This window comes from Muscardinus avellanarius, assembly GCF_963383645.1.
Source record: "Muscardinus avellanarius genome assembly, chromosome: 12".
Lineage (NCBI taxonomy): Eukaryota > Metazoa > Chordata > Mammalia > Rodentia > Gliridae > Muscardinus > Muscardinus avellanarius.
The window spans coordinates 95,564,311-95,591,088 of record NC_137798.1 but is presented as its reverse complement, the minus strand read 5'-3'; the positions used below and the strand labels follow the sequence as shown (position 1 = coordinate 95,591,088).

General features: G+C 41.4%; 1 protein-coding gene across 6 annotated transcripts in view; it reads left to right on the top strand.

Moving 5' to 3' along the window:
- Nucleotides 1-25,945, top strand: part of ATXN3 (ataxin 3) — a gene marked incomplete at both ends in the record, with an annotated part of 40,822 nt that extends 14,877 nt beyond the window's left edge. For 5 of the 6 annotated variants that reach the window (XM_080708129.1, XM_080708128.1, XM_080708126.1 and 2 more), the window contains 5 exons: nucleotides 5,000-5,132; nucleotides 7,660-7,826; nucleotides 11,582-11,678; nucleotides 19,957-20,075; nucleotides 25,851-25,945. In XM_080708129.1, the coding sequence (XP_080564255.1) occupies nucleotides 5,000-5,132; nucleotides 7,660-7,826; nucleotides 11,582-11,678; nucleotides 19,957-20,075; nucleotides 25,851-25,945 (611 nt within the window). The remainder of the gene's footprint in view (nucleotides 1-4,999; nucleotides 5,133-7,659; nucleotides 7,827-11,581; nucleotides 11,679-19,956; nucleotides 20,076-25,850) is intronic. The other variant, XM_080708125.1, reaches the window with a different exon arrangement.
- Between the last annotated feature and the right edge of the window lie 833 nt (nucleotides 25,946-26,778).

Sequence of the window (26,778 nt, the reverse complement as noted above, 5' to 3'; positions counted from 1 at the left end):
TAAATTGCAGAGGCCTCACTAAGAGCTGAGGCTGGCCGCGACCCGAATCGTCCTGTCTCAGCCTCCCAAGCGCCAGGATTCCAAGTGTGTGCCTGGATCAGTTTCCCCCTCTTTAAATTTTCATTTAAAATTTTCACTTTACAGCTGGGCATGGTGGTGCACACTTGGAATCCCAGCCCTTGGAGGCTGAGACAGGAGGATTGCACAGATTCGAAGCCAGCCTCAGCTACTAGTGAGGCTCTCAGCAACTCAGTGAGACCCTGTTTCCAAATAAAGTATAAAATAGGTCTGGAAGTGTAGCCCAGAGGTAGAAAAGCCCCTTGTTCCACCCCAAGTACCACACACACACACACACACACACACACACACACACAAATTAATAAAAATAAAATTTTCATTTTGTTCCCAATAAAATAAGAAGAAATAAGTTCATTATCTCAATTGATTAATAGGAAAAAAAGCCTGTCCCAGCCCATGGAATGCTGATGTCTCCCACTTAATTTTCCCTTAGAGCTATCTCTAGTGTGTTGCCTCCTATTCTTGAGCTGATTAACCCAGCCAGCATGGCACTGAATAGTCTGTCCCACTGCTACCAGGGCCCCTGCCTGCGCCAGAAGTCCACTCAGTCTTCCCTTTATTTGAGGATGTAGTTGATTATACTCTTTTTTCTTTTTTCCTTTTTTTAAAATTTTTTTTACTGGGGATGGAACCCAGGGGCCTTCAACCTCTGGGCTACACTCCCAAACCTATTTTATATTTGTTGCTGAGATCCTCACTAAGTAGCTGAGGCTGGCTTTGAACCTGTGTGTGATCCTCCTCTCAGCCTCCCAAGCTCTGGGATTACAAGCGTGCGCCACCACGCCTGGCTCTTGATTATACCTTTTTTTTTTTTTTTTTTGCGGGTCTGGGGATGGAACCCAGAGGAATTTGACCTCTGAGCTACACCTCCTGCCCAATTTTTTATTCTTTATTTTGAAACAGGGTCTCACTGAGTTGTGAAGAGCCTTGCTTAGTAGCTGAGGCTGTCCATGAACTGCGATCCTCCAGTCTCAGCCTCCCAAATGCTGGGATTATAAGCGTGCGCCACCACGCCCGGCTTGATTATACCTTTTTCTAAACAGAACAAAACAAACTTTTTTTTATAAAAAATCCAAGCCAGATGTGGTTGTGCATGGCTGTAATCCCAAGACTGGGAGGCTGAGACAGGAGGATTGTAGGTTTATAACCAGCCTCAGTAACTTGATGAGGCCTCTGCAACTTAGTGAGACCTGTTTCAAAATAAAATAGGGCAGGGAGTATACCTCAGAGCAGAATGCCCCTAGGTTCAATTTTGGGTAATAAATTAATTCATCCAAACAGTTATAGAAGGGAAAATAATATAATGACGACTCCATTGTGCCCTTCATCCAGTTTAAGAATTATCTGTCCTCTTTTATTTAGACCCTGCTCTCTTCTTTCCTCTATTTAGAAGCAAATACTGGGCTTCAATTTTTTCATTTTCTTTGTAAATATTTTCTTTACTTTTTCTATTTATTTATTTATGATACTTGGGATTGAACCCAGGTACATTCTGACTCTGAGGTACACCTCCAGCCCTATTTTATTAATACCATTTTGTGTGTGGCACTGGGGATTGAACCCAGGGGCATTCTTACCCCCAACTATACCCCTGGCTCTATATTTATTTATGTATTTATGTATTTATTTATTTATTTAGGTGGTGCTAGAGATGGAACCTAGGGGCCTTCTACCTCTGGGCTACACCCCGAGACCTATTTTTAAATATTAAGAAATGGTCTAAGTTGCTGAGAGCCTCACCAAGTTGCTGAGACTGTGAACCTGTGATTCTCCTGTCTCAGCCTCCTAAGTACTGGGATTACAAGCATGAGTCACCATGCCTTATTTTATTTTTATGTTTGAAATGGTCTTGCTGGTTTGATGAGAGTCTCAGTACTTGCTGAGACTGTCTTCGAGCTTGTGATCCTTCTTTCTCAGCCTCCCAAGTACTAAGATTATAGGGTATGCCAACATACCTGCCTCTGTAAATATTTACTTAACAAAACCTTTAAAAATGAACAGTGTTGTTAAAAAAAAAACAGCCACAATAATGTATTTATGCCTTTAAACTTTTAACTATAGTTCTTTAATAATATCAAATATCCAGTCAGTGTTCAAATCTCCAATCTCCCTGGTTGTCTCATATCTCTTACAATTAAATCTGGATTGAAATACACTTCAGTAATTGCCCTGGATTCATGTGTTTCCTAACTGTAGGTTGCACTTCCTCTTGATTTTTTTTTTCTGATTTATTTATTTCCACGGAAAAGCTGGGTCATTTGTCCTGGGTCACACTGTGGGTTGTGTGCTGCACTCCTATTTTCCCGACCTTGGCGTCTTGTCTACTGGTCCTGATCTGGAGACTTGGTCAGATGCAGCCTAATGGGGCGGGGTAGGAGACTTCACAGTGATGCACCTGATGTCCCATTCTCCCTGTGACCTTAGCTGTAGTGATCAGTGCTCAGACTGTTCATCAGTGACTGAAAGATGGTGACTCTACAGTCCTATCATTTCTTCATTAGCTGGAATATTTCGATACACATTAAATTGTTTTTATCAATTATTTGGTTGTATTAAAGTACAGTTTATACAGGAAAGCAAAATAAGACCTGGCACATGTGTATGTGCCAGGGTCTCAACGCAATGCCTTGCATATACTAAGCATGTTCTCTACGACTGAGTTAGAAGCTCTGTCTCCTATGTCAGTTTTTATTTACGTGTCTTCCAAAAGTGATGAATTAATTTTTCTTGTTAAAATTAAAGCACTATTACAATAAGTTAAAACATAGTTTATTATAATTGTTACTCATTAATATTCAAATTATACCATCATGGACTAGTGGGAACATTTTGAAATATATTCCCAGATGTTTGTCATGACCATTTTAATCTTTAAAAAGATGTCGCAGGCTTATCTGTGTATTTCCCACCATGGACTTGAACAATCGTTTCTCCAAGGTCACCTGGCTCCCTTTAGTCATAATATTTAGCGTTCACAGTCTTGGCCACTGGAGTGCTTGTTGTGACTGGATTGGTCATCGTGTAGTAATTTCCAACTTGCATTTCTGATTATAATGTTTTTATTTGTATGGTTTTATATGCTTGTGTCGCTTTTCTTTTGTACCTAAAGCCTTGGTTTCTAACCATACCCTCCTTCTGAGATATTGTTTGCTCTTGGCTTCCAGGAACCATACTCAGATTTTCCTCGTTTCATTGGCTTCTTCTTTCAGATTCCTTTTGTGGTTATTCTTTCCAATCTCTTAACTATTGAAATGATCCAGGGTTCAAGAGTTCTTGGACAACCTAATTATGTGCTACCCCAGTATCACACCTGTCATCTTTAAGATATATATGTCGATAATTCTCAAGCTTCTGTCTTTAACCTAGACCTCTGCCTCTAATGAATTCCTGACTTTGACATCTTCACTTGAAAGTTCAGAGAGTATTTCAAATTTAACATGTTTACAAAAGACTGATTGTTTTCCTGCCAGTACATGCTCTCTCTCAATTTTCCATTTCCGTAAAGACCATTCTGCCTGTACCCTGGGTCCTATATACTATTGTGCTAAAGCTGCTGGAGCACTTGTTGGAAATAGAATGCATATTATGTCTCACCCTCAAAATCTTTACCATTCGTTGGCTTGTCAGCACACTTAGAATACACTCTCCAGTCCTGACTTCAACCCCAGAGCTATTCTGCATTAGCTGAACAAGTCAGAGCTCTGCTCTTTATGACACGCTTCATGGAGAACCATGGTGAGATGACGTAGAATACAAGGATCTAGGAACAGCTTCCCTGGCGGGGAACAGGTTGAACCCTCTGAACTCTGAATATATATGTCCTTGTGAAAAATGTTAAACATAAGCTCTGGAGTTTTACTTAGTCATTTTGAGCCTTGCTTCATTGTCTATTAATGCTCACACAAGATAGCTGATAACAATCAGCAAAGTTCAAGAAAAATTTGTGGTAGAAAAACTAAATTGAGCCGGGTGTGGTGGCGCACGCTTGTAATCCCAGCACTTGGGAGGCTGAGACAGGAGGATCGCGGTTCGTGGACAGCCTCAGCTACTTAGAGAGGCCCTCTGCAACTCAGTGAGACCCTGTTTCCAAATAAAGTATAAAATAGGTCTGAGAGGATAGCCCGGGGGTAGTAAAGCCCCTGGATTCCACACCCAGTACCACCCAAAAAAATAAAAAAAAAAGAAAAATTGAATTGATGACTAACTTAGGGATAGCCCACCCATATTCAATTTCTGTGTGAAAAGTCTAGCTGGGAAAACTCTAGCTTTCCAGGTTTATATTTATAAAAAAATCACTCTGGGCCTATGTAATTCATTCCAAACATGGGCCACATGTTTAACACTTTGACTCGATTTGGGGTGTTGGCTCCCTGCCTCCTCTCTTCAGTTAGGAGTCTGTGAAGAGTGGGAGCAGCTATTTCCACAGGTTGCCCATTTTACCTCCATGTCCCACTAGGACACACACAGTGTCCTCACATTAGCTCTATGAGGAAGGGTCTAGATCTGTTCAGCAATTGAAGAAACCAAGACAGATGAGTAAATGGTTGGCAGTCCCTGCAGGTGGGAGGCAGAAGCTCTGGGATTGCACCCAGCAGCCCAGTTCCAGCCCTGTGCTCTTTTAGCCTGTCCGGCTGCTGGTGGGTTGCCCTTTAGTAAGTAGTCCCTCAGGCACCATTTCCTTGGTTCCTCCTAGCCCCTCTGGGAGACGCTGTTCCAGTGTTACAGAAGGAGTGTATGAGGCTCAGAGACTAAGCTCTCTGCTCTAGCTTACCCTGCTAGTACATGTAAGAATCGTTATCTGAAGCCGGGTCTTTCTGAAGTGGTTCTCCCCACTGTCCCATACTGCCTCTATCAGGTGTCATGTTAAGTCACATCTGAATCCCTTACTAGTTGTTTTAGTTTACTTTTACCTTTTTTTTAGGTTATTCTATATTTGTTGTTAAGGGTGATCTGCCAGACTGTGAAGCTGACCAGCTTCTGCAGATGATCAGGGTCCAGCAGATGCATCGACCAAAACTGATTGGAGAAGAATTAGCACAACTAAAAGAGCAGAGGTAAAAATCAAGCCTGTAGTATGGGATATCTATTAGTATTTCACTACAATAATTAAATTTTTATTCTTTTTTTTTTCTTTCTTTTTTTCTTTGTGGGCCTGAGGGTAGAACCCAGGGGCATTTGACCTCAGAGTTACATCCCCTGCCCTATTTTTTATTCTTTATTTTGAAACAAGGTCTCACTAAGTTGCAAAGGGCCTCACTAAGTAACTAAGGCTGTCCACGACCAGGATCCTCCTGTCTCAGCCTCCCAAATGTAGGGATTATAAGCGTGCACCACCATGCCCAGCTACCTGTTTAGTTTTTTTTTTTTTTTTTTTTTTTTTTTTTTGGTGGTACTGGGGTTCTTGGAAGCCCTTCTACCTCCGGGCTACACTCCCAGACCTATTTTATATTTTTGAAACAGGGTCTCTTACGCCAGCGCGGCTGGCTTCGAACCTGCGTGATCCTCCTGTCTCCGCCTCCCAAGCGCGGGGATTACAAGCGTGCGCCACCACGCCCGGCTTGTTTAGTTTTTAAACTTATGTATTTGCAGTGCTGGGGATTGAACCCAGGGCCTCGTGTGCCTTCTGCTACTGAGCAACACTCCTATCTCTCTTGTTTTCCTTTGAAGAGACAAGGTCTCGCTATATTGCTGGAGCTGACTGCTGACTCACCATCCCCCTACCTCAGCTTTCCAGGTAGCTGGAGCTACAGCCATGTGCCAACCATGTGATATTTTAGCAAAGCTTATTCAAATATATTTAAATAATTCAAAGTCAACTCTTTGAATTATTTAAATATATTGACTTAGACTCATACTATAATTATTAGACCTACCTGTGCGTGCGTGCGTGCGTGTGTGCATGTGTGTGTGTGTGTGTGTGTGTGTGTGCACACGCGCATTGAACCCAGGGCATTCTACCTCTGAACTACACCCCCAGCCCTTTTATGTTTTCTTTTGAAGCTGGGTCTCATTAAGCTGCTGGAAGTCTCATTATGTTGCTGAGGCTGTCCTTGAATTTGTAATCCTCATGTGTCAACCTCCCAAGTACTAGGATTACAGGTGTACACTAGCATACCCACCTATAATTGTTCTTACTCACTTAAAATCTTGTTTGCAAGACAGTTGTGGTAGCGTACATTTGTAATCCCAGTATTTGGTAGGCTGAGACAGGAAGATCACAGGTTCACAGCCAGCCTCAACTACTTAGTGAGGCCCGTCGCAACTTAGACCCTGTTCTAAAATAAAGAATAAAAAACAGGGCTGGGGATTTAGCTCGGAGGCAGAATGCCTCTGGGTTCAATTCCCAGTATTGCAAAAACAAAACAAACAAACAAAAAAACTAGTTTGGAGTTGGGCATGGTGGTATATGCCTGTAGTCCCAGTTCGTGGGAGCTGAGACTGGAGGATCACAGGTTCTAGGACAGCCTCAGAAATTTAGAGAGACTCAGCAACCTAGTGAGATCTGTTTCAAACATAAAAGATAAGCTGGGTATGGTGGCACACTTTGTGTGTGTGTGGTACTAGGGATGGAACCCAGGGGCATTCTATCTCCGAGCTATACCTCCAGCCCTAATTTTTATTCTTTTTTTCTCTTTTTTTGCGGTATTGGAGATTTAGTCCAGGGACATTCTACCTCCAAGCTACACCCCCAGCCCTATTTTTTAGTCTGTTTTGAAACAAGGTCTTACTGAGTTGCAGACAGCCTCACTGCGTAGCTGAGGCTGTCCTACAACTGCGATCCTCCTGTTTCAGCCTCTCAAATGTTGGGATTACAAGTGTGTGCCACCATGCCTGGCTTTTATTCTTTATTTATTTGGATACAGGGTCTCAGTAAATTGTGGATGCCTCACCAAGTAGCTGTGGCTGGATACAAACCTGTGATCCTCCTTTCTCAGCCTCCCAAGTACTGGGGTTACCAAGTGTGCCACCAAAGATCCTCCTTTCTCAATATCCCAAGTACTGAGATTATAAGTGTGGTGGCATACTTTGTAACCCCAGTACTTGGGAGGCTGAGAAAAAAGAATCACAGGTTCACAGCCAGCCTCAGCAACTTCATGAAGCCCTCTGAAACCTAGTAAGACCCTGTTTCAAAATTAATGAATAAAGAGCCAGGCGTGGTGGCGCACGCTTGTAATCCCAGCATTTGGGAGGCTGAGACTGGAGGATCGTGGTTCGCAGACAGCCTCAGCTACTTAGTGAGGCTCTTTGTAACTCAGTGAGACCCTGTTTCAAAATAAAGAATAAAAAATTGGGCACGGGGTGTAGCTCAGAGGTCAAATGCCTCTGGGTTCCATCCCCAGACCTGCAAGAAAAAAAAAAAAGAAAGAAAGAAGGAAAGAAAGAAAGAAAGAAAGAAAGAAAGAAAGAAAGAAAGAAAGAAAGAAAAATTAAAGAATAAAGAAGAGCTGGGGGTATAGCTCAGAGGTAGAATGCCCCTGGGTTTAATACCCAGTACCCCCCACACACTACAAATCTAGTTTACAAATGCCATTGTGTTATTATCACTGAGTTGCAGTTATTATGATTGTTTTTGTTCTTTAGAGTCCTTCAGACAGGCCTGGAACAAGTCTTAGAAGCTAATGATGGAACAGAAATATTAGATGAAGACGAGGAGGATTTGCAGAGGGCTCTGGCACTAAGTCGCCAGGAAATCGACCTGGAAGATGAAGAAGCAGATCTCCGCAGGGCTATTCAGCTGAGTATGCAAGGTGTGAGCATTTGATAGGCACTTCATTCATTTGTGAAAAACCAATCTAGAGTATTCTCTCAGTTAATAAAAATATCAACTAGAAGTTTATGCACTGTTAGAGGTTCTTTGACAGTTACCGCAGAAGTAATAGCTTTGTACAGTTGTTTTTAGATTTCTCATAAATTACTTTTACAGCCTATATTGTATTAGAACTACCCTAGTTACTTATTTTTATTTATGATAATTTGGTTATAATGCCATATTAACACAACGTAATTTGAGATTGATCTTTGTAGGGGTCAGATAACTCGTATCCAAGGCAGCCGTTTAATAAATGTATGCCATTGGATATGATAGAAAAGCTGTAGCCAGCATATAAATTGATTTCACAGAAATTCAGCAGTGCAACGTAAGGCTCAAACATGCTTTTTTGGTGGGCACACTTTTGCAGTGATATAAACCCATCAACAGTAAAGAGTGAAGTTATATCCCCTAGGGAATGCAGGCTTTTTTTTTTTTTTTTTTTTTTTTTTTTTTTTTGAAGGGGAGTAAATGGTTTATTGGAAGTAGCAGGGAATAAGGAAAGATGGATGAACACCCCAAAGGGGCTGTCGGAACTCTGGGGTCCAGCAGTTGTCTTCAGGGCAATACTTGGGAGTAGCCCAAGCCGAATGCCTTCAATTACAGGTGGCCTTCTTCCAGAGTCCACGCAATCTGCCAGAAAAAGAGGAGCAGGTCACCCATAGGGATCCTGGTCGGCCTTGATGTCCAGCAGAGGCCTTCAGGTCACTACGTGAGAGTAGCCTGGGCCATGTGCCGTCTGTTACACTCCACCTTCTCTCAAGGTTAACACGACCTGCGAGAAAGAGAAAAACTCCCCGAAGGGGAGGGGGTCCCCGAAAGGGAAAAACCCCGGGAATGCAGGCTTAAAGAAATGTTGAGACACAGTTCCAAGTGGCATGTCTAAGAGTGTGCTTTATTTTTGTAGTTTTTGTTTTAATCTAACTCAAAAGAATATGCTTCTATTTTCTAATGAAATTTTTTATCAGCTGTATTCCCTAAATGTCTGAGTATAGTCAAGATGCTATTAATCAGATTATTTTTATCTTGAACTTTGCACGCTTTTGAAGCACTCCATAGGGGGTATGGTTCTTTTGTTATTATTATTGTTATTATTATTATTAGTGGTACTGTGGATTGAAACCAGGGACATTCTACTTCTGAGACACAACTCCAGCTCTTATTTTGAAATAGGGTCTCACTGAGTTGCTGGCTTGTTGCTGAGTGGCTGAAGTTGCCCTCCAGCCATGGTCTTCCTCTCTCAGCCTCTCAAGTACTGATATTACAGGCTTCTCGCCGTGCAATCCCATTTTGATTAGTAGATCCCTTGGTTACCTATTAATGGATGGGAACCGGTTTTTATAATTTTAAGTATTTGTATGTAATTAATTTTCTTACCACTTTACCTTATAATTGGTGTAGAATCTCTGATTGGTACAATTATCAGTGATAATATGGAAACATTTAAGTTGTTAAAGAATCTAGATGTTGAGGATAAAGAGTTAAAGAATGGGTTTTTTATTTTTTATATTATTCTTGTGTGTGTGTGTGTGTGTCTGTGTGTGTGTGTGTGTGTGTGTGGTACTGGGGGTGGAACCCAGGGGCTTTTCTACCTCTGGGCTATACACCCAGACCTATTTTATACTTTATTTGGAAACAGGGTCTCACTAAGTTGCTGAGAGCCTAAGCAGCTGAGGCTGGCTTCAAACCTATGTGATTCTCCTGTCTCAGCCTCCTAAGTGCTGGGATTACAAGTGTGCGCTACCACGCCCATGGTGCCCATGTTTTTTTTTTTTTTTTTTTTTTTTATGGTCATCTGCCTCAAGTTGCTTTGAGGAGCACTATGTCTTTGAAGGTGTAGATTTATTTTTAATAAGTTAGAGTGTACACATAGGTGGTGTTGTAGTGACTTCTCAGACCAATACTTGTTGGACTTAGATTCTTTTTTTTTTTTTTTGGCGGTACTAGAGATGGAACCCAGGGCATTCTATTTCCGAGCTACAACCCCAGTCCTATTTTTTAGTCTTTTCATTTTTGCAACAGGGTCTCACAGAGTTGCAGAGGGCCTCGCTAAGTAGCCGAGGCTGTCCGTGAACTGCGGTCCTCCGGTCTCCGCCTCCCAAGTGCTGGGATTAGAAGCGTGCGCCACCGCGCCCAGCTTGGACTTACATTCTTACAGCTGTTTTGTCACATATGGTGTCAGCCTTGGCTGAAGTGGACATCCGTTAGATTTGGGATGCTTAGACTCCCTGAGACTTCCACAGGCTACCTTATGTTCACAGAATATTAGCAGATTTTTTTTTTTTTTTTTTTTTTTTTTTTTTTTTGGTGGCACTGGGGTTCCTGGAAGCCCTTCTACCTCCGGGCTACACTTCCAGACCTATTTTGTATTTTTTTATTTGGAAACAGGGTCTCTTAAGCCAGTGAGGCTGACTATGAACCTGCGCATTCCTCCTGTCTCCATCTCCCAAGCTTGGGGATTACAAGCGTGCGCCACCACACCTGGCTTAGCAGAATATTTTAATCTTGTTTTATTTTTTGGTGCTGGGTGTTGAACCTAAGGTCATTTTTTTTTTTTTCCGGTGGTATTGGGGTTTCTGGAAGCTCTTCTACCTCCGGGCTACACTCCCAGACCTGTTTTTATATTTTTATTTGGAAACGGTCTCCTAAGCCAGTGTGCGCGGCTGGCTTTGAACCTGTGTGATCCTCCTGTCTCTGCCTCCCAAGCGCGGGGATTACAAGCGTGCGCCACCACGCCCAGCTGAACCCAAGGTCATTTTACCTCTGAGCTACACTCCCATACCTTTTTCATTTTTTATTATTTATTTACTTATTTATTTATTTATATTTGGTGGCACTGGGGTTCCTGGAAACCCTTCTACCTCCGGGCTACACTCCCAGACCTATTTTTATACTTTTTTATTTGGAAACGGTCTCTTAAGCCAGCGCGGCTGGCTTCGAACCTGTGCGATCCTCCTGTCTCCGCCTCCCGAGCGCGGGGATTCCAAGTGTGCGCCACCACGCCTGGCGTCATTTTTTATTTTGAAACAGGGTCTCACTAAGTTGTGGAAGGCCTCACTATGTAGTTGAGTGCTGGCCGCAAACCTGTGATCCTCCTATCTCAGCCTCCCAAGTACTGGAATTACAAGGGTGCAGCACCACACCTGGCTAGAATTTTTTTTTGGGGGGGGGTGTCTGGGTCTAGAACCCAGGGGCATCTACCTCTGAGTTACATCCCCAGCCCTGTTTTTTTTTTTTTTATTCTTTAGTTTGAAACAGTGTCTCAACTAAGTTGCATAGGGCCTCACTAAGTAACAGAAGCTGTTTACAAACCGTGATCCTCTGGTCTCAACGTCCTGAATACTGGGATTACAAGTGTGCGCCACCATACCCGGCTTATTTTTTTATTTTTATTTTTATTTTTTTGGTGGTACTGGGGTTCCTGGAAACCCTTTTACCTCCAGGCTATACTCTTAGATCTATTTTATATTTTTATTTGGAAAGAGGGGCTCTTAAGCCAGCGAGGCTGGCTTTGAACCTGCGTGATCCTCCTCTCTCTGCCTCCCAAGCATGGGGATTACAAGCTGCGCCACCACGCCCAGCACAGTTTAGAATATTTTTAAAAGAACTTTCTTAAAGTTTGTTAAAACATAAATGTATCATTTCTTGAATTGGTGAATAATGACTTTTTGTTCTGTTTTATTTTGTTTTCAGGCTGTTCTAGAAATACACCACAAGATACTCCACAGACATCAGGCACAAACCTTACTTCAGAAGAGCTGCGGAAGAGAAGAGAAGCCTACTTTGAAAAGTAAAGTAGTTGGTACAAATTAAAGTTGCACATTTAATGTTTGCTTTGGCTATTTTGTCTGTTTGTAAATAAAAGTTTTCACCACAAATGAAATTATGAAATGGATGTAGTTTTAGGAAAAACTTTCCCCCAAAATGGATAAATTTCCCCAAAACTGGAAGATAGGGTGAAGGAAACCTTATTAAATTTTATTTATCAAAAGGAAAATGAGCTGAGTGTGACATATACGTGTAATCCCAGTACTTGGGAGGCTGCGATGGGAGGATTGCAGGTTCAAGGCTAGCTTCAGCAACTTAGTGGAGCTGTCAGCAACTTAGCGAAACCCTGTTTTAAAATAAAAATTAGGGCCAGGCGTAATGATGCATGCTTGTAATCCCAACATTTGGGAGGTGCACACTGGAGGATTGCAATTCGCGGACAGCCTTAGCTACTTAGCGAGGCATTTCACAACTTAGTGAGACCCTGTTTCAAAGAAATTAGACTACAAAAGAAAATAGGACCGGGGGTGTAGCTTGGAGGGAGAATGCCCACTGGGTTTCATCCCCAGTATTGCCAACAAAACAAAAAGCAACAACAATAAAATAATAATAAATAGGGGCAGGGGGTATAAGTTGGAGGTAGAATGCCCCCTGGGTTCAATCTCCAGGTGTACCTCCACCCAAAAAAAAAAAAAAAAAAAGGAAAATGGAATACAGGCAAGGGAAAAGCAATGCCTGTTGATCCTCGGAATGAGCTTTTTGGCTACTTGACTCACTTTATAAAATTATTCTGTCAGTACATTACAGGCAGGGGAAAATACTCTTCCACATAGTGGTGGTGGTGGTTCCTGGTCCAGCCTGTTGTCACTCGAGGGAACTGCAGGCCTATCAGCATTGATCATGGAAGCAGACTTTAAATTGGAATCATCAACTCCTAAAATCTTATTTTGTACCCAGCTTTATAAGTGCTTGCAAAAGAGAAACTTTCACCCTATGAAAGTATCTTTTATCATCTGCAAGTCTTTTCCTTTTGTTTTTTTTTTTTTTTTTTTGAAAAATAAAATTACACCTTAATCATTATAAGACCTATAATAGGTATTCAGATTTTTTGACCCCAGGTCAGATAAAAAAAAGCCAGTGGGTAGCCGGGCGTGGTGGCGCACGCTTGTAATCCCCGCACTTGGGAGGCGGAGACAGGAGGATCTTGCAGGTTTGAAGCCAGCCGGGCTGGCTTAAGAGACCCTTTTTCCAAATAAAAAAGTATAAAATAGGTCTGGGAGTATAGCCCAGAGGTAGAAGGGCTTTCAGGAACCCCAGTACCACCAAAAAAAAAAAAAAAAAAAAAAAAAAAAGCCAGTGGCTAAAACTAGTCTATTATTTTCTGTAATTCTTCAATTCAGATGTGCACATATTTTTACACTTAAACATCTCTAAAACTGAAAAGCATCTTATAGTCATAATTGGCAGTATTTTAGTAGTATCTCGAATATTGGCACATTTTCTATCTGATAGAATAATGAAGAAAATATTTACCTTTCTTCTGTCTTCTGTTTTTTTAAGTCACAACTCAAGTATATGAAGGCAAGTTCTGATCAGCTGGCATCCTCTTAATGTGAGATATTTCTATATTCAGCGATAGATTAGTGGATTTATATTTAAAATTTTTAAATAATACTTATTAGTATAATAATAACAATACTTATTAGTGCTTTTCACTTTTTAATTTTAAAATTAACTTTTTAAATTATGACAAACCTTAAATTTTATACAAACATAAACTAGCACAAGGACCCCTGTTTACTGTTACTCAGGTTTAATAAACATCGGCAGCTGGCTGATCTCATGTTTTATCCTCAGCTCTCATTCTTTCTATTCTCTCAACTCCAAGCTTGCATTGGTTTGTAACAAATCACAAGCATCATATTGTTTAACTCATAACTATCTTAGTGTCTGTAAAATACGTGAGCTTTTTAAAAAATATAGCCAAATGCTGTTGTCACAAAATAATAATCATGATAATTAATGGCAGTCATCCTATATCATCAAATATCTAGGATATTCTAGAAAATTAAATTTTTTTTGTGGTACTGGAAGTAGAAGTCAGGGGCTTTTTTCTACCTCCGGGTTATACTTCCAGACCTATTTTTATATTTATTTGGAAACAGGGTCTCACTAAGTTGTTGAGAGCCTCACTCAGTAGCTGAGGCTGGCTTCGAACCTGTGCGATCCTCCTGTCTCAGCCTCCCAAGCGCAGGGATTACAAGCGTGCGCCACGACGCCCGGCTAGAAAATTAATTTTAAGAAATACCAAAATTTAATGAAAGCATACTCCACAATCCTTCAGTAATTAATATTGATATTAAAATACATCTCTTCTTGCCTCGCAGACACATACATCTTGTATTTGTACTGTTTCTCCACTTGCCTGTAATGTTAAACACTCTTTTAAATCTTTTATTGGTGCGTTGTAGCCACACGTCTCAATGGGGTACAGGAAGGTGGAGGCACCATGCACACATCACCCAGTCAGCCCCGTTCCCTCCTCTTCCCACCTCCTCGTGTTTGGCTTAGTGATTAAATATTCTTTATAACAGGCTGCATGATGTTTCATAGAATGAGTGGGCATGTCAGAATTTATATGTAAACCTTTGGGGTTTTGCTGGAATGACAGTGTGACCAAACAGTCCTTGTACTGACTATGCTTCCGCTCTCGTCAGTTCTTCTAATTATTCTGAGGATGTCAGATTCTGGGTTATCAGGATAAGATCTTTTTAAGGTCTCAGTACAGATTTCTAAATTTCTTTTCAGAATAGTTCCCAAGTGATACTTCTGCCAACCTTATTTGAGCCTTTTTTTTTTTTTTTTTTGCCAGAGTAAAATGGTCCAGACAGACATACCTTATAGAGAAACTACAAAATTCACAAGTATACTTAAGAAAACATCTAAATATATAAGGTATTAAAAAGAATCTCTTTTTAGTGTTTTGGATTAAAAATGTGAAACTTTCAATTAATTTGTACCATATTTATGTTTTGGGTGGTGCTAAGGATTGAATTCAGGGCCCTGTGCATGCTGTCAAGCACTCTGCCATCAAGCTACACATCCACCCTTCAGTTTTTAATAGTGGTAAAGATAACTTAGTAATAATAACTAAATACCTATAGCAGCACAATTACAAAGTAGTAGTAGTTCTTTTTGGTAAAGAGATGTTTCAGTCAACCTTGCCCGCTCTGTAAAGTGTCCAGATGTCAGTGTGTCCTTTCTAACTGGAGTGTCGTTAACTGCAGTTGATGGCGTGAGGTTACCAGCTCCACCCTTTCAGCCTCTGCCTCCTGGTTTGACCTTGGAAATACTGGTAAAGACTTGAGAGCTAGAGAATTTAGGTAGTCACATGTTGCTGAAAAGAAGAACTTCTTGGCATTTTTTTTTATAGTTGGCTAGCAGTGGAAACTTTGTAAAATAATTCAGTAGTAGAAGAGCTAAGGAATTAATATTTGCCATTCCATAAAATTTATGATTATTCTCCCTGGATGAGTCCTTACCTCTCTTCACCTCTGTCTTTGGGCACTTGGCCCTAAGCTTTTCAATCTAAGTCTTTCTTCCTCTCTACTCTCCCCAAACTGACCCTGTTGCTAACTCGCTATTCAAACAATTTTATAGTTTTCTTCTTTTCTTGAGTATAAAGCTACATACTTAATGTAGCAACCACAGTAGTCTATATTAATTGACATGATAAGATTTCTTTCTTGTGTAAAACATGCTCTGAAAATCTTATTATATATTCATAGTTTAAATACTACTTTAGATTTACTAAGTACTAGTTTCTTAACCGTAACTTTTTTTCCTAGCTATAATCTCTAAATCAGTTTTACCTGTCATAAAACCCCAAGAAAAATTCTTTATTATGTCAGCCATGTCATTATAAACCAGCCTTAACTCATGAGTTATGAGCACCAAAGTAAGCCATGAGTAGAAAACTGGTTTGTAAACTATAAAGTATACCATAGGTACTTGTTAGCCTGTGTGTGTGTGTGTGTGTGTGTGTGTGTGTGTGTGTGTGTGTGTGTGTGTGTGTTACTAAGGATAGAACCCAGGAGCATTCTACCTCTGAGCTACACCCCCAGCCCTATTTTTTTATTCTTTTTTTGAAACAAGGCCTCACTGAATTGCAGAGGGTCTCACTAAATAGCTGAAGCTGTCTGAGAACCGTGATCCTCCTGTCTCAGCTTCCCATGTCCTGGGGTTACATACGTACACTACCATGCCAGCTTATCATTATTGCTGTCTTCTTCGGGTGTAGTTTAAAACAATGCAAATTTCTTCTATCAGAAAGCACAGTGCTTCCCAACAAGGAGGGACACAAATATTATTTTCATGGCCATGGATTGCTGTGACTTTTTTATTGCCCAGTACCTGAGCTATCACATCAGAGGCTTGGCAGAGTTTATCAGACAGGGTTCAAGTTAAGAAAAAGCAACTTGTAGGATGTTTAAGCAGAAATGCATTTAATATAGAAATTAGGGCCTTATAATCTTAGGAAAAGTGGGAGGTGCTATTTTAGGCCAGGCCTCTAGAATGCCATCGTCCAAATTGGGGATACTGCCCCGGAGGGATGATAGGAAATTGGGATGCTGAGATTAGAAGCCACTGCCACCCTTGTCTGGGAGCATGAATCCTGCCTCCCACTGAGCAGCCACGTAGCAGGGCAGGGACTGCGCAGCCAGCCTGTGCTCACCACACACTGCCCAGGAGGAAAGAGATGCTGTGCCTAACTTACGCCGTGAAACCCCACATGCATGCTTATCTGTAACCAAAGCCTACCTGGGAAGGAGTGTAAGTGCAGGCTTCATCTGTGGCCTCTGCAGTACTAAAGGCAAGTTGGAAGGCCTGGTGGGAATGGCAGCTGAGTGCTATTTGAACATGCCCCATCTCAGTGGCTTAAGAAGGTGGTAGGTATCAGATTGTTTGAGGGTGGGCAGTTGGTTTACTTCTCATTTATTATAAATATTTTAGAGTGACCCATATATATTTATAGTTACTAACTAGGCTTGTTATTAATCTGTTAATTAAAAATAAAAAGTAGAAACTAGGTGTGATGGAAGACACCTGTAATCCCAGTACTTGAGAGGCTGAGACAAGAGGATTGCAGGTTCAAGGCCAGCCTTAACAATGTAGTGAGTCTCTCAACCTAGTGAGACAGAAAAACAAAAATTATTTTTTAAAAAGAGGCTGGGAGCCGGGCGTGGTGGCGCACGCTTGTAATCCCCGCGCTTGGGAGGCGGAGACAGGAGGATCGCGCAGGTTCAAAGCCAGCCGCGCTGGCATAAGAGACCCTGTTTCAAAAATATAAAATAGGTCTGGGAGTGTAGCCCGGAGGTAGAAGGGCTTCCAGGAACCCCAGTACCACAAAAAAAAAAAAAAAAAAAAAAGAGGCCGGGAGTGTTTCTCCGGCAGCAGAAGCTTCTGAGTTCCCCTCTACCATGATAAATTAATAAATTAAACATAGAATAAAGGTCATTCCTCTGAGGCCTGCCTCACCTGGCCTCCCTCGCATTCGGCGTGCATTCTCAGGGGAGGAGTGAGAGGCCAGGGTGATACCTGATGTGCCAGGACCTCCCATTACTCAACCATAACTCAGTTTGTCTCGTGCTGTGTTCCACAGTCCGCGTGCTCGTGGGAGCAGAGCGCCCAGCTGCGCATCACTGGCCATGCACACTGGGCCCGTACACCCGTGCCAGAGCCCAACAGGAAGAAGTGGTAGTAACCATTGGCTGAATTTTCTTTTTTTTCTTTTACTTGGGAGGGGAGCGTCCTGAATGATATATTCTTTTTTATATACTTTTATTGGTGCATTATAATCATACCTCATTGTAAGGTTCAAAGTCATATAAACAAACATGCACACGTTTGGTGTGCTTCCCTGCAGGTCTCACCCTTCCCATACAGGAGATTGGCGGTGACACCTCCATACATGGACGTTTCTTAATTAGTTCTTCCTTTCCCTTCCTCACTCTCCCCCCATCCCCTTCTGCCCTTTTTTTTTTTTTTTTTTTTTTTTTGCGGTACTGGAGATAGAGCCCAGGGGCATTCTACCTCTGAGCTGCATTCCCAGTCCTATTTTTTGTTCTTTATTTTGAATCAGGGTCTCACTAAGTAGCTGAGGCTGTTTGCGAACCACGATCCTCCTGTCTCAGCCTCCCAAATCCTGGGATTACAAGCGTGTGCCACCACGCTTGGCTCTGATGTGTGTGTGTGTGTATTTTTTTTTTTTTTTTTTTTGGTGGTGGTGGTATTGGGGTTCCTGGAAGCCCTTCTACCTCTGGGCTACACTCCCAGACCTATTTTATATATCTTTTATTTGGAAACAGGGTCTCTTAAGCCAGCGCGGCTGACTTCAAACCTGCTCTATCCTCCTGTCTCCGCCTCCCAAGCGCAGGGATTATAAGCGTGCGCCACCACGCCCGGCCTTATATTATATATTTTTAAAGCTATGGCTTCTCAGTTAAATTGCCAGCCATTTATAAGATTTGGTTTTTAGTTCTCTATGTTTATACTTATGAAATAACTTATTTCATTATATATTTTCTTCTTTTTTTTGATACTGAGAATTGAACCCAGGAGCGTTCTACTCCTGACCTATACCCTCATACCTTTTTCTTTCTTTTTATATATTAAAAGAGTCTTGCTTATATTTTCTAAATCCAAGTCTACACTCTATGTATTGTTTGTTTGTTTGTTTGTTTGTTTTGTGATGGGGTCTAACTATGCTGCCTAGGTTTCTGAGCTCATGGGATCCTTCAGCTTCAGTTTCCTAAGTATTTAGAATTAGGTTTGTGCCTCTGCACCCAGCTTAACTCCTACTTTTTATTTTTTTGGATAAGAGATTGAACCCATGGGCATTCTACCTCTGAGTTGTACCTCCAGCCATTTATTCATTTATTTATTTATTGGTTGTACTGGGGGTGGAACCCAGGGGCTTTTCTACCTCAGGCTATACTCCCAGATCTCTTTTGTATTCTATTAGGAAACAGGGTCTCACTAAGTTGCTGAGAGCCTCACTAGTAGCTGAGGCTGGCTTTGAACCTGTGCGATCCTCCTGTCTCAGCCTCCCAAGCACTGGGATTACAATTGTTCGCCACCACGCCTGGCTTATTTTTTTATTTTGAAATAAGGTCTTGCTAAGTTGTCAATGGTCTCACTAAGTTGCTGTGTCTGGCCTTGGACTACAGTCTTCTGTCTTAGCATCCCAACTCTTGGGATCACAGATGTGCACTACAGCACTGGGCTCACTTCTAGCCTATACATCAGTATGTTTACTATTTTAAAATATGGATTTTTGTGATATTGCTTTTATTTAAAACCAGAGATACTACTAAAAGTGTTAAATCGTTGCTTTTGTGTGTAACTCATCAAGTATCTGGTGAATGTCTCCTAAGCAACTGGCCTGGTTTTAGACACTAGGGAAGCAGATAAGCAATAAAAAGTGTGTGTTCTTGTTAGCCTTCACCCTAAAAAAGGAAGCCGAACCAAAGAATACCAGATGGCAATGAGTCTGTGCTGAGAATTGACATGAAGCAATGAGAGGCCAGATGGCTCCTTTAGGCTGAGGGGTCAGGAGTGGCGTCTCTGGGGAGACAGTTAATCTCAAACCTAAACTGTTAGAAAGGACTAACCAAGGAGAGTACACCTGAACTTACATGGTATTTGAGATGCTTTATCTTCTCAAAGGTGTTTGTCAGTGGCTTTTAATATATCATGGATCTATAAACCAACACTCCCTTGCATTAAGATTTAACTCCCAGTGATGCTTATTGTGGTGAAAATACCTCTTTATTTGATGGATAAACTCAAATTTTATATCTTGGTTTCTTAGGATGAGCACTACTATGCTATAAATATACTTATATGCTCTTTATACCTTTAATTATCAGACTGATTGTTCTTACTGCATTTGTGGTATTCATACCAATGACAGTTTTTTGTTTTGTTTTGTTTTGTTTTTTTTTGAGGTACTGGGGATGGAACCCAGGGCATTCTACCTTCAAGATACAACACTAGCCCTATTTTTTAATTCCTTATTTTGAAATAGGGTCTCACTGAGTTGCAAGGGCCTCACTAAGTAGTAGCTGAGGCTGTCCTTGACCCGTGATCCTTCTGTCTCAGCCTCCCAAATGTGCTGGGATTACAAGCTTGCACCACCACGCCCAGCTTCAATGACTATTTTTAATTTGTACCTATTTTCCACTTGAAATAGCTTTTTTCTTGGCATATTTGTCTTTAGATTTTGTTTTTTAACATAGGTTAACTTTTGAATGTTTCAGACAACAGCAGCAGCAGCGGCAAGTAGACCCACCAGGACAGGGTTCACATCCGGGTGAAAGGCCGACCACAAGTTCAGGAGCGAGTGGAAGTGATCTAGGTACAGCTCTCTGTTGGTCACATTTGTTACTTGTATACTGTATTTGATACACAACTCCCTATGATTTTATTTTTTATCATTTATTTTTCTCTTTAAATGTATCAAAACTCTGAAGTGAATTTATAATCTGCTCAATATCCCTGAGCTAAGGAGCAGGCAGACTAGAGCACTCAGCGAATAATTGTTTTGGTTTTTTGTGGCAGTGGGGATTGAACCCCGTATTCTACCTCCCAGCTACACCCCAAGCCCTATTTTATTTTTATTTGGAAACAGAGTCTCGATAGTTTGATGAAAGTCTCACTACTTGCTGAGATTGTTCTAGAATCTAGAACCCTCCTGTCTCATCCTCCCAAATACTGGGATTATAGGTGTGCGCCACCATGCTGGGCTTGAATAGTTGGTTTTTAAGTTATAAACATAGTACTTGCACCTTACAGTAACTAGTGTTTTCTCCAAAAACTTCAGAGATAATGAATATTAATAGGTGGAAAGTAAATATTTTACCATCTGGGAAGCTAAAAACACTTGAGTGTAATGAAAATAAGAACAGGATATCTAGAGTTACTCACCAGGCCTTGGTTTAATAGGTCTTAAACTTGAGCCAAGAGTTGGGTGAAAAGAAACCATCTGACAAAAGACTTGAAAACAGAATCTATAAGGAACTCTTACAACTACAGTAAGAAAATAACTCAATAAATAATGAGAATTTTTTTAAAAAATTCACCAAATAATATATAGGGATTGCAAATAAGCATATTAAAATATGGTCAACATCACTAGTCACTAAGGAAATGCACATTAAAACTGTAATATACCTAAGAAGCCAGTGAATTCCACACTGGAACCAGCAGCTAGAAATCAAAGTGCAGATGACCAAGCTGTCTTCCTGTTAAGCAAGAGTGGGGTCCCCTGTGCTCCGGTAATTACCATGGGCTCTGTTGCACCTGCTCCCTACCTGCCTCACACATGATCCTAACTCTAATAACTAGTCTTCCTTAAATCTCTTAACAAAATTTACAGTTCCTCTTCACTTAAAGGAAAAATTTTACCAATAATTCCTGATATCAGCTGAATATTTGCCAAAACTCTAAAAGTTTTTCTTCCCTATGTTAGAATGTTGCATCAAAATTTAAGGTTTTTTTAGAAATGCTATTAAATTTCTTCCTTGTACTAGTAATATGAATCCACTGAAATTACTTTTTTTTTTGGTGGTACTGGGGGTGGAACCCAGGGGCTTTCTACCCCTGGGCTATACTCCCAGACCTATTTTATACTTTATTTGGAAACAGGGTCTCACTAAGTTGCCGAGAGCCTCACTCAGTAGCTGAGGCTGGCTTCGAACCTGTGCGATCCTCCTGTCTCGGCCTCTTAAGCAGTGGGATTACAAGCATGCGCCACCACGCCCAGCGAGATTACTTTTTAAAAATATGAAATATTAGCCAGTTGTGGTGGGGCACGCTCATAATCCCAGTGTCTCTGATGCTGAGAGCAGAGGATTGCAGTTTTCAGACAGCCTCAGCTACTTAGTGAGGCTCCTCGCCACTCAGTGAGACCCACTTCAGAATGAGATGGCTTTCAAATGCATCCTGGACATTTGAGGCATGCGTTCTGAGACTTAAGTGTTAAGGTTTCTGTTCCAGGGAGCCTCCTCTAACAGTCCTGGTGGGGGTGGAGGCCCTGTTCACCATGGCCAGGTGGGAGTGTAAGGCTCCCTCAAGGCACTGATGGCATCAGTGCTGCATACACCTGGGAGCAGTGCACCCCGCTTGTCCTCCCTGACATCTCCCTACAAGGGGCAGGAGCGCCACACAGCCTCCAGTGACACTGCAGGGTGGCTTTATCAGACCTCTGGTCTGATACCACCCACTTGTGGAGTTAGTGAGGCCCTCCACAACTTAGTGAGACCCTATTTCAAACTAAAAAGGGCCGAGTGTAGCTCAGAGGTAGAAAACACCCGGGTTCAATCCCCAGTACACCCCCACCCCTACACACACACACAGACTTCTGAAAACTGAAGACAAAAACCAAAAATCTTGAAACTGGCAAGAAATAACCTTCCATACAGTATTTTGAATGACAGATGATTTCTATAAGAAATCACAGAGACCAGAAAGAAATGGTTAGCATTTTTCAAATTCTGATGAAAAACTAAATGCTGGGTAATATAACTAGTGAAGTCTTCTTAAAAAATGCGGGGATGCCGGGCATGGTGGCACACCCTTGCCATCCCCGTCAGTACTTGGGAGGCTGAGACAGGAGGATCGCAGGTTCACTGCCAACCTCAGCAATTTGTGAGGCTCTTCACAACTTAGTGAGACTTTGTTTCAAAATAAATAATAAAAAAATAGGGCTGGAACTGTAGCTTGAAGGTAGAATGCCCTGGGTTCAATCCCCAGTACAAGAAAAGAAAAGGAAAAAAAGTAAAAGGAAGGAAGGAAAGAAAGAAAGAAAGAGAGAAAGAGTAAAAGAAGGGAGAATTAATAGGTTTTATTTCCTATAAACTTGTCTTAAAAGCATGGCTAATGGAGGTTCTCTAAAGAGAAAAGAAATATTAAAATGAAGTGATTTTAGAGTATCAGGATGAATAAAAAATAGTGTAAAATAGGGGGAAACTACATTTTTTCCTTGTTTTGAATTTTCTGAGCTATGTCTGATGTCTAAAGTAAGAATTATAGTACTGATGCAGTTTTCAGTAAATGCTTAGGAAATATTCAGGGCAGTTACGTTATAAATGAGGGGGAAGGTGAAGGGACATAAAGGGAGGTAAGCTTTCTTTTTTTTTTTTCTTTTTTGGTGGTACTGGGGGTGGAACCCAGAGGCTTTCTACCTCCGGGCTATACTCCCAGACCTATTTTATATTTTATTTGGAAACACGGTCTCACTAAGTTGCTGAGAGCCTCACTAAGTAGCTGAGGCTGGCTTCAAACCTGTGCGATCCTTCTGTCTCAGCCTCCCAAGCGCAGGGATTACAAGCGTGCACCACCACACCCGGCAAGGGAGGTAAGCTTTCTATACTTCATTTAACTGGCCCAGCCACTTGAGAAGATAAAATTGGCGGCCAGGCGTGTTGGCGCACTTTTGTAATCCCCACGCTTGGGAGGCGGAGACAGGAGGATTGCGCAGGTTCGAAGCCAGCCTCGCTGGCTTAAGAGACCCTGTTTACAAATTTAAAAAAAAAAAGTATAAAATAGGTCTGGGAGTGTAGCCCAGAGGTAGAAGGGTTTCCAGGAACCCCAGTACCACCAAAAAAAAAAAAGATAAAACTGGCCATTCTTTAAAAAACCAAATATGTGCTGACCATATGATACTTGGTATTAATACTCCTGGGCATTTATACCAGAGAAATTAACATTTATGTTCAAAACAAAAACCTGTATATGAATATTCATAGCAACTTTTTTATAATTAAAAACCAGAAACAAACCAGCATGCCTTATAGTAGGTGAATAATTAAACTGTAGTAAATCCTGCTTGGATACTGTTGACACTGTAGCAACTTGGATGGGTTCAAGCCTTATGCTGAGTGTAAAAATAAGTGAAAAGATCTTAAACCATGTGATTCTGTTTCACAACATTCTAAAAATCACAATGTATAAAGATAGAGAACCAATTAGCACTTGCCAGCTATTAGGGCGGTGGTGTGGCTGTGGGCGCAGCTGTGCAGCAGGAGGGGAGCCGTGTGGTCTGGGCCTCCGGCGCTGCCTTGGCTGTGGCGGCGCGGGAGCGTACACGTTCACGGGAGGAGAGGCAAGGTGCACACTGTGCCAGTGCCCGCATCTAGATTCTGGGTTGAGGTTTCGTTATGTCTGATATAACTGTTAGGTGAGGTTGGGTTGAAGAATACATGGACTTCTCTTTTGCAGTGTCCTGTAGTTGACAATTATTTCGATCTAAAAAGTGTGAATTGTTGATATAATAAATCTCAAATGCATTATTCTAAGTGAAAGGAGCCATACGCAAAAGGCTAATATTCTCTGTATGATTCTATTCACATGATTTGCAGGAAAATTCAAAAGTCCATGACAAAGAACATATAATTAATTGTTTGGGATTGGGGATTGGGATTGGGGACTAACCATTAAGGAACTTTCAGAGGCAATGGAATGGGTAGGTGTCCTTCCTTTCTCTCTCTTTCTTTTCTTTTCTTTTTTTGTGGTACTGGGGATTGAACCCAGCAGCATTCCATCTCTTACCTACACTCTCAGCCCTATTTTTTATTCTTTATTTTGAAACAGAGTCTCGCTAATTTGGTAATGGCCTAAGTAGCTGAGACTGGCCTCGAACCCAGATCCTCTTGTCTCAGCCTCTCAAGTACTGAGATTACAAACATGTGCCACCATGCACAGCTTTTTTCTTCTTCTTCCTGGCTGGCTGGCTGGCTGGCTGGCTTGCTTTCTTCTCTTCCTCCTCCTCCTCGTCTTTTTCTTCTTTTCTTCTTTCTTCTTCTTTCTTCACTGGGGATTGAACCCAGGGCATTCTACTTCCAGGTTACTTCCCAAGCCACCCCTCCTTTTTTCTATTTTTTGAAACAGGAACTCACTAAATTGCTGAAAGTCTTGCTAAATTTCTGATATTGGCTTTGAACCTGAGATCCTCCTGTCTCAGACTCCCAGTTACTGGGATTATAAGCATGCACTACTACATATATATATATATTTTTTTTGTGTGTGTTGTTGTTGTTGTTGTTGTTGTTGTTGTTGTTGTTGTGGTACTGGGGGTGGAACCCAGGGGCTTTTCTACCTCCGGGCTATACTCCCAGACCTATTTTATACTTTATTTGGAAACAGGGTCTCACTGAGTTGCTGAGAGCCTCACTCAGTAGCTGAGGCTGGCTTCCAATCTGCGCGATCCTCCTGTCTCAGCCTCCCAAGCGCGGGGATCACAAGCGTGCGCCACCACGCCCGGCTCAGGTGTGAATCTTGATGGTGAGGTTGGTTATACAACTCTATGCATCTATCAAAGATTGTAAAACTAGCCAGGTGTGGTGGCGCATGCCTATAATTCTAGTACTTGGGAGGCTAAGACTAGGAGGATTTCAGGATCAAGGTAGCCTCGGCAATTTAGTAAAACCTGGTTTCAAAATAAAAAATACAAAGAATAAGGAGTAGCGCGGAGATAGATTGATTCCAGGTTCAATCCCCAGTACCTAAAAAGAAACAAAAAAAGATTATAAAACTATCAAAGGATGAAAAGGGTGAATATTACTGTATAAAAGTGAATTTAAAAATAAAAAAGTTGAGTGTGGTGGTGTACGCTTGTAATCCCCACGCTTAGGAGGCTGAGACAGGAGGATTGCACAGGTTCAAAGCCAGCCTCAGCTACTGAGTGAGGCTCTCAGCAACTTAGTGAGACCCTGTTTCCAAATATAATATAAAATAGGTCTGGGAGGATAGCCCAGAGGTAGAAAGCCCCTGGGTTCCACCCCCGGTGCCACCAAATAAATAAATAAATAAATAAATAAGAATGTCAGGCGCGGTGACACACGTCTCTTATCCTAGTGATCGGAGGCGGAGATAGGAGGATCACAATTCGGAAGCCAGCCTTAGCAGTTTAGCAAGACCTGTTTCAATATAAAAACTAAAATGGACTGGGGGTGTAGCTCAGTGGTACAGTGCCCTTAGGTTTAATCTTCACCAGTACCTGCCCCAAAAAGAAAGAAAAACAAACCAGTGTTTAAATAGAAAAATAGAAGTACATTTCCTAGGAATTTACCTATTGATGATGGAGAGTCTCCCAGAATCTTTTAAGTAATGTTTGTGTTTTGTTTCTTAACAGGTGATGCTTTAAGTGAAGAAGACATGCTGCGTGCAGCTGTGACCATGTCCTTAGAAACTGTCAGAAATAATTTGAAAACAGAAGGAAAAAAGTAATACCTCTTGAAAGTCATTTAGGTACTTTTCAGCACTGTCCTGTGTGGTCACAGCATAGGGGCCATTTTGGTGATGTGTCAAAGACAGTAATTTTCATCAGAGGAAATAAGTATGTATAGGGGGTTTGCAAACAAAGTGGTGAGAAAGTGGGAAAGTGCAGCAGTCGTAGGACCAAATAATGATCCTCCAGGTACCAGCCAAAGAGGCACTCGGCAATTAAAGAAATTTACCAGAGTTTTCTAAGTGCTCCCTTTTCTCTTTGAGTGTGCAATATCTAACATGTCTCCAAGTAGGGCACTTCCTTGGCTGTTCCTGCAGCCCAGCTAATTCGCTCTTGCCACTGCCCCACGCCGTTTCTTTCCTCTCCTCTGTTATAGGGTGATTTGACTCACTTTCATCTTCTAATAATTATTTTTTATTGTCTATTCCTCATTAACCTTTCAGGAGAATGTCTGTCTTGATAACAGTAACAGTTCTATAAGGATAAACTGTTCCATACACAACTACATGTATCGTGCACTGGACGTTTTCTCGTTATATTCTCTGGTCACAATTTCCTGCCTTACCTGGGTTTCATTTTTTTCCTACAATTCTTTTGAAAGATGGCAATCTTTTCTGAGGTTTTGCTTATTAAGCCCTCCACGATGGGATCATTATTTCATAACTTTGGTGCATTCCTAAACTCTGAAATCAGCTCTGCACAAATATTTGAGAATAAATGAACATTTTTTTTTAAATGTGTGCGCACGTGCTTTCTCAGTGCTTTATGAATGTCTTTTCATTTATGTCAGAACTTTATAGCTTTGTTGTAAACCCTTTTTTCTATACCTTAT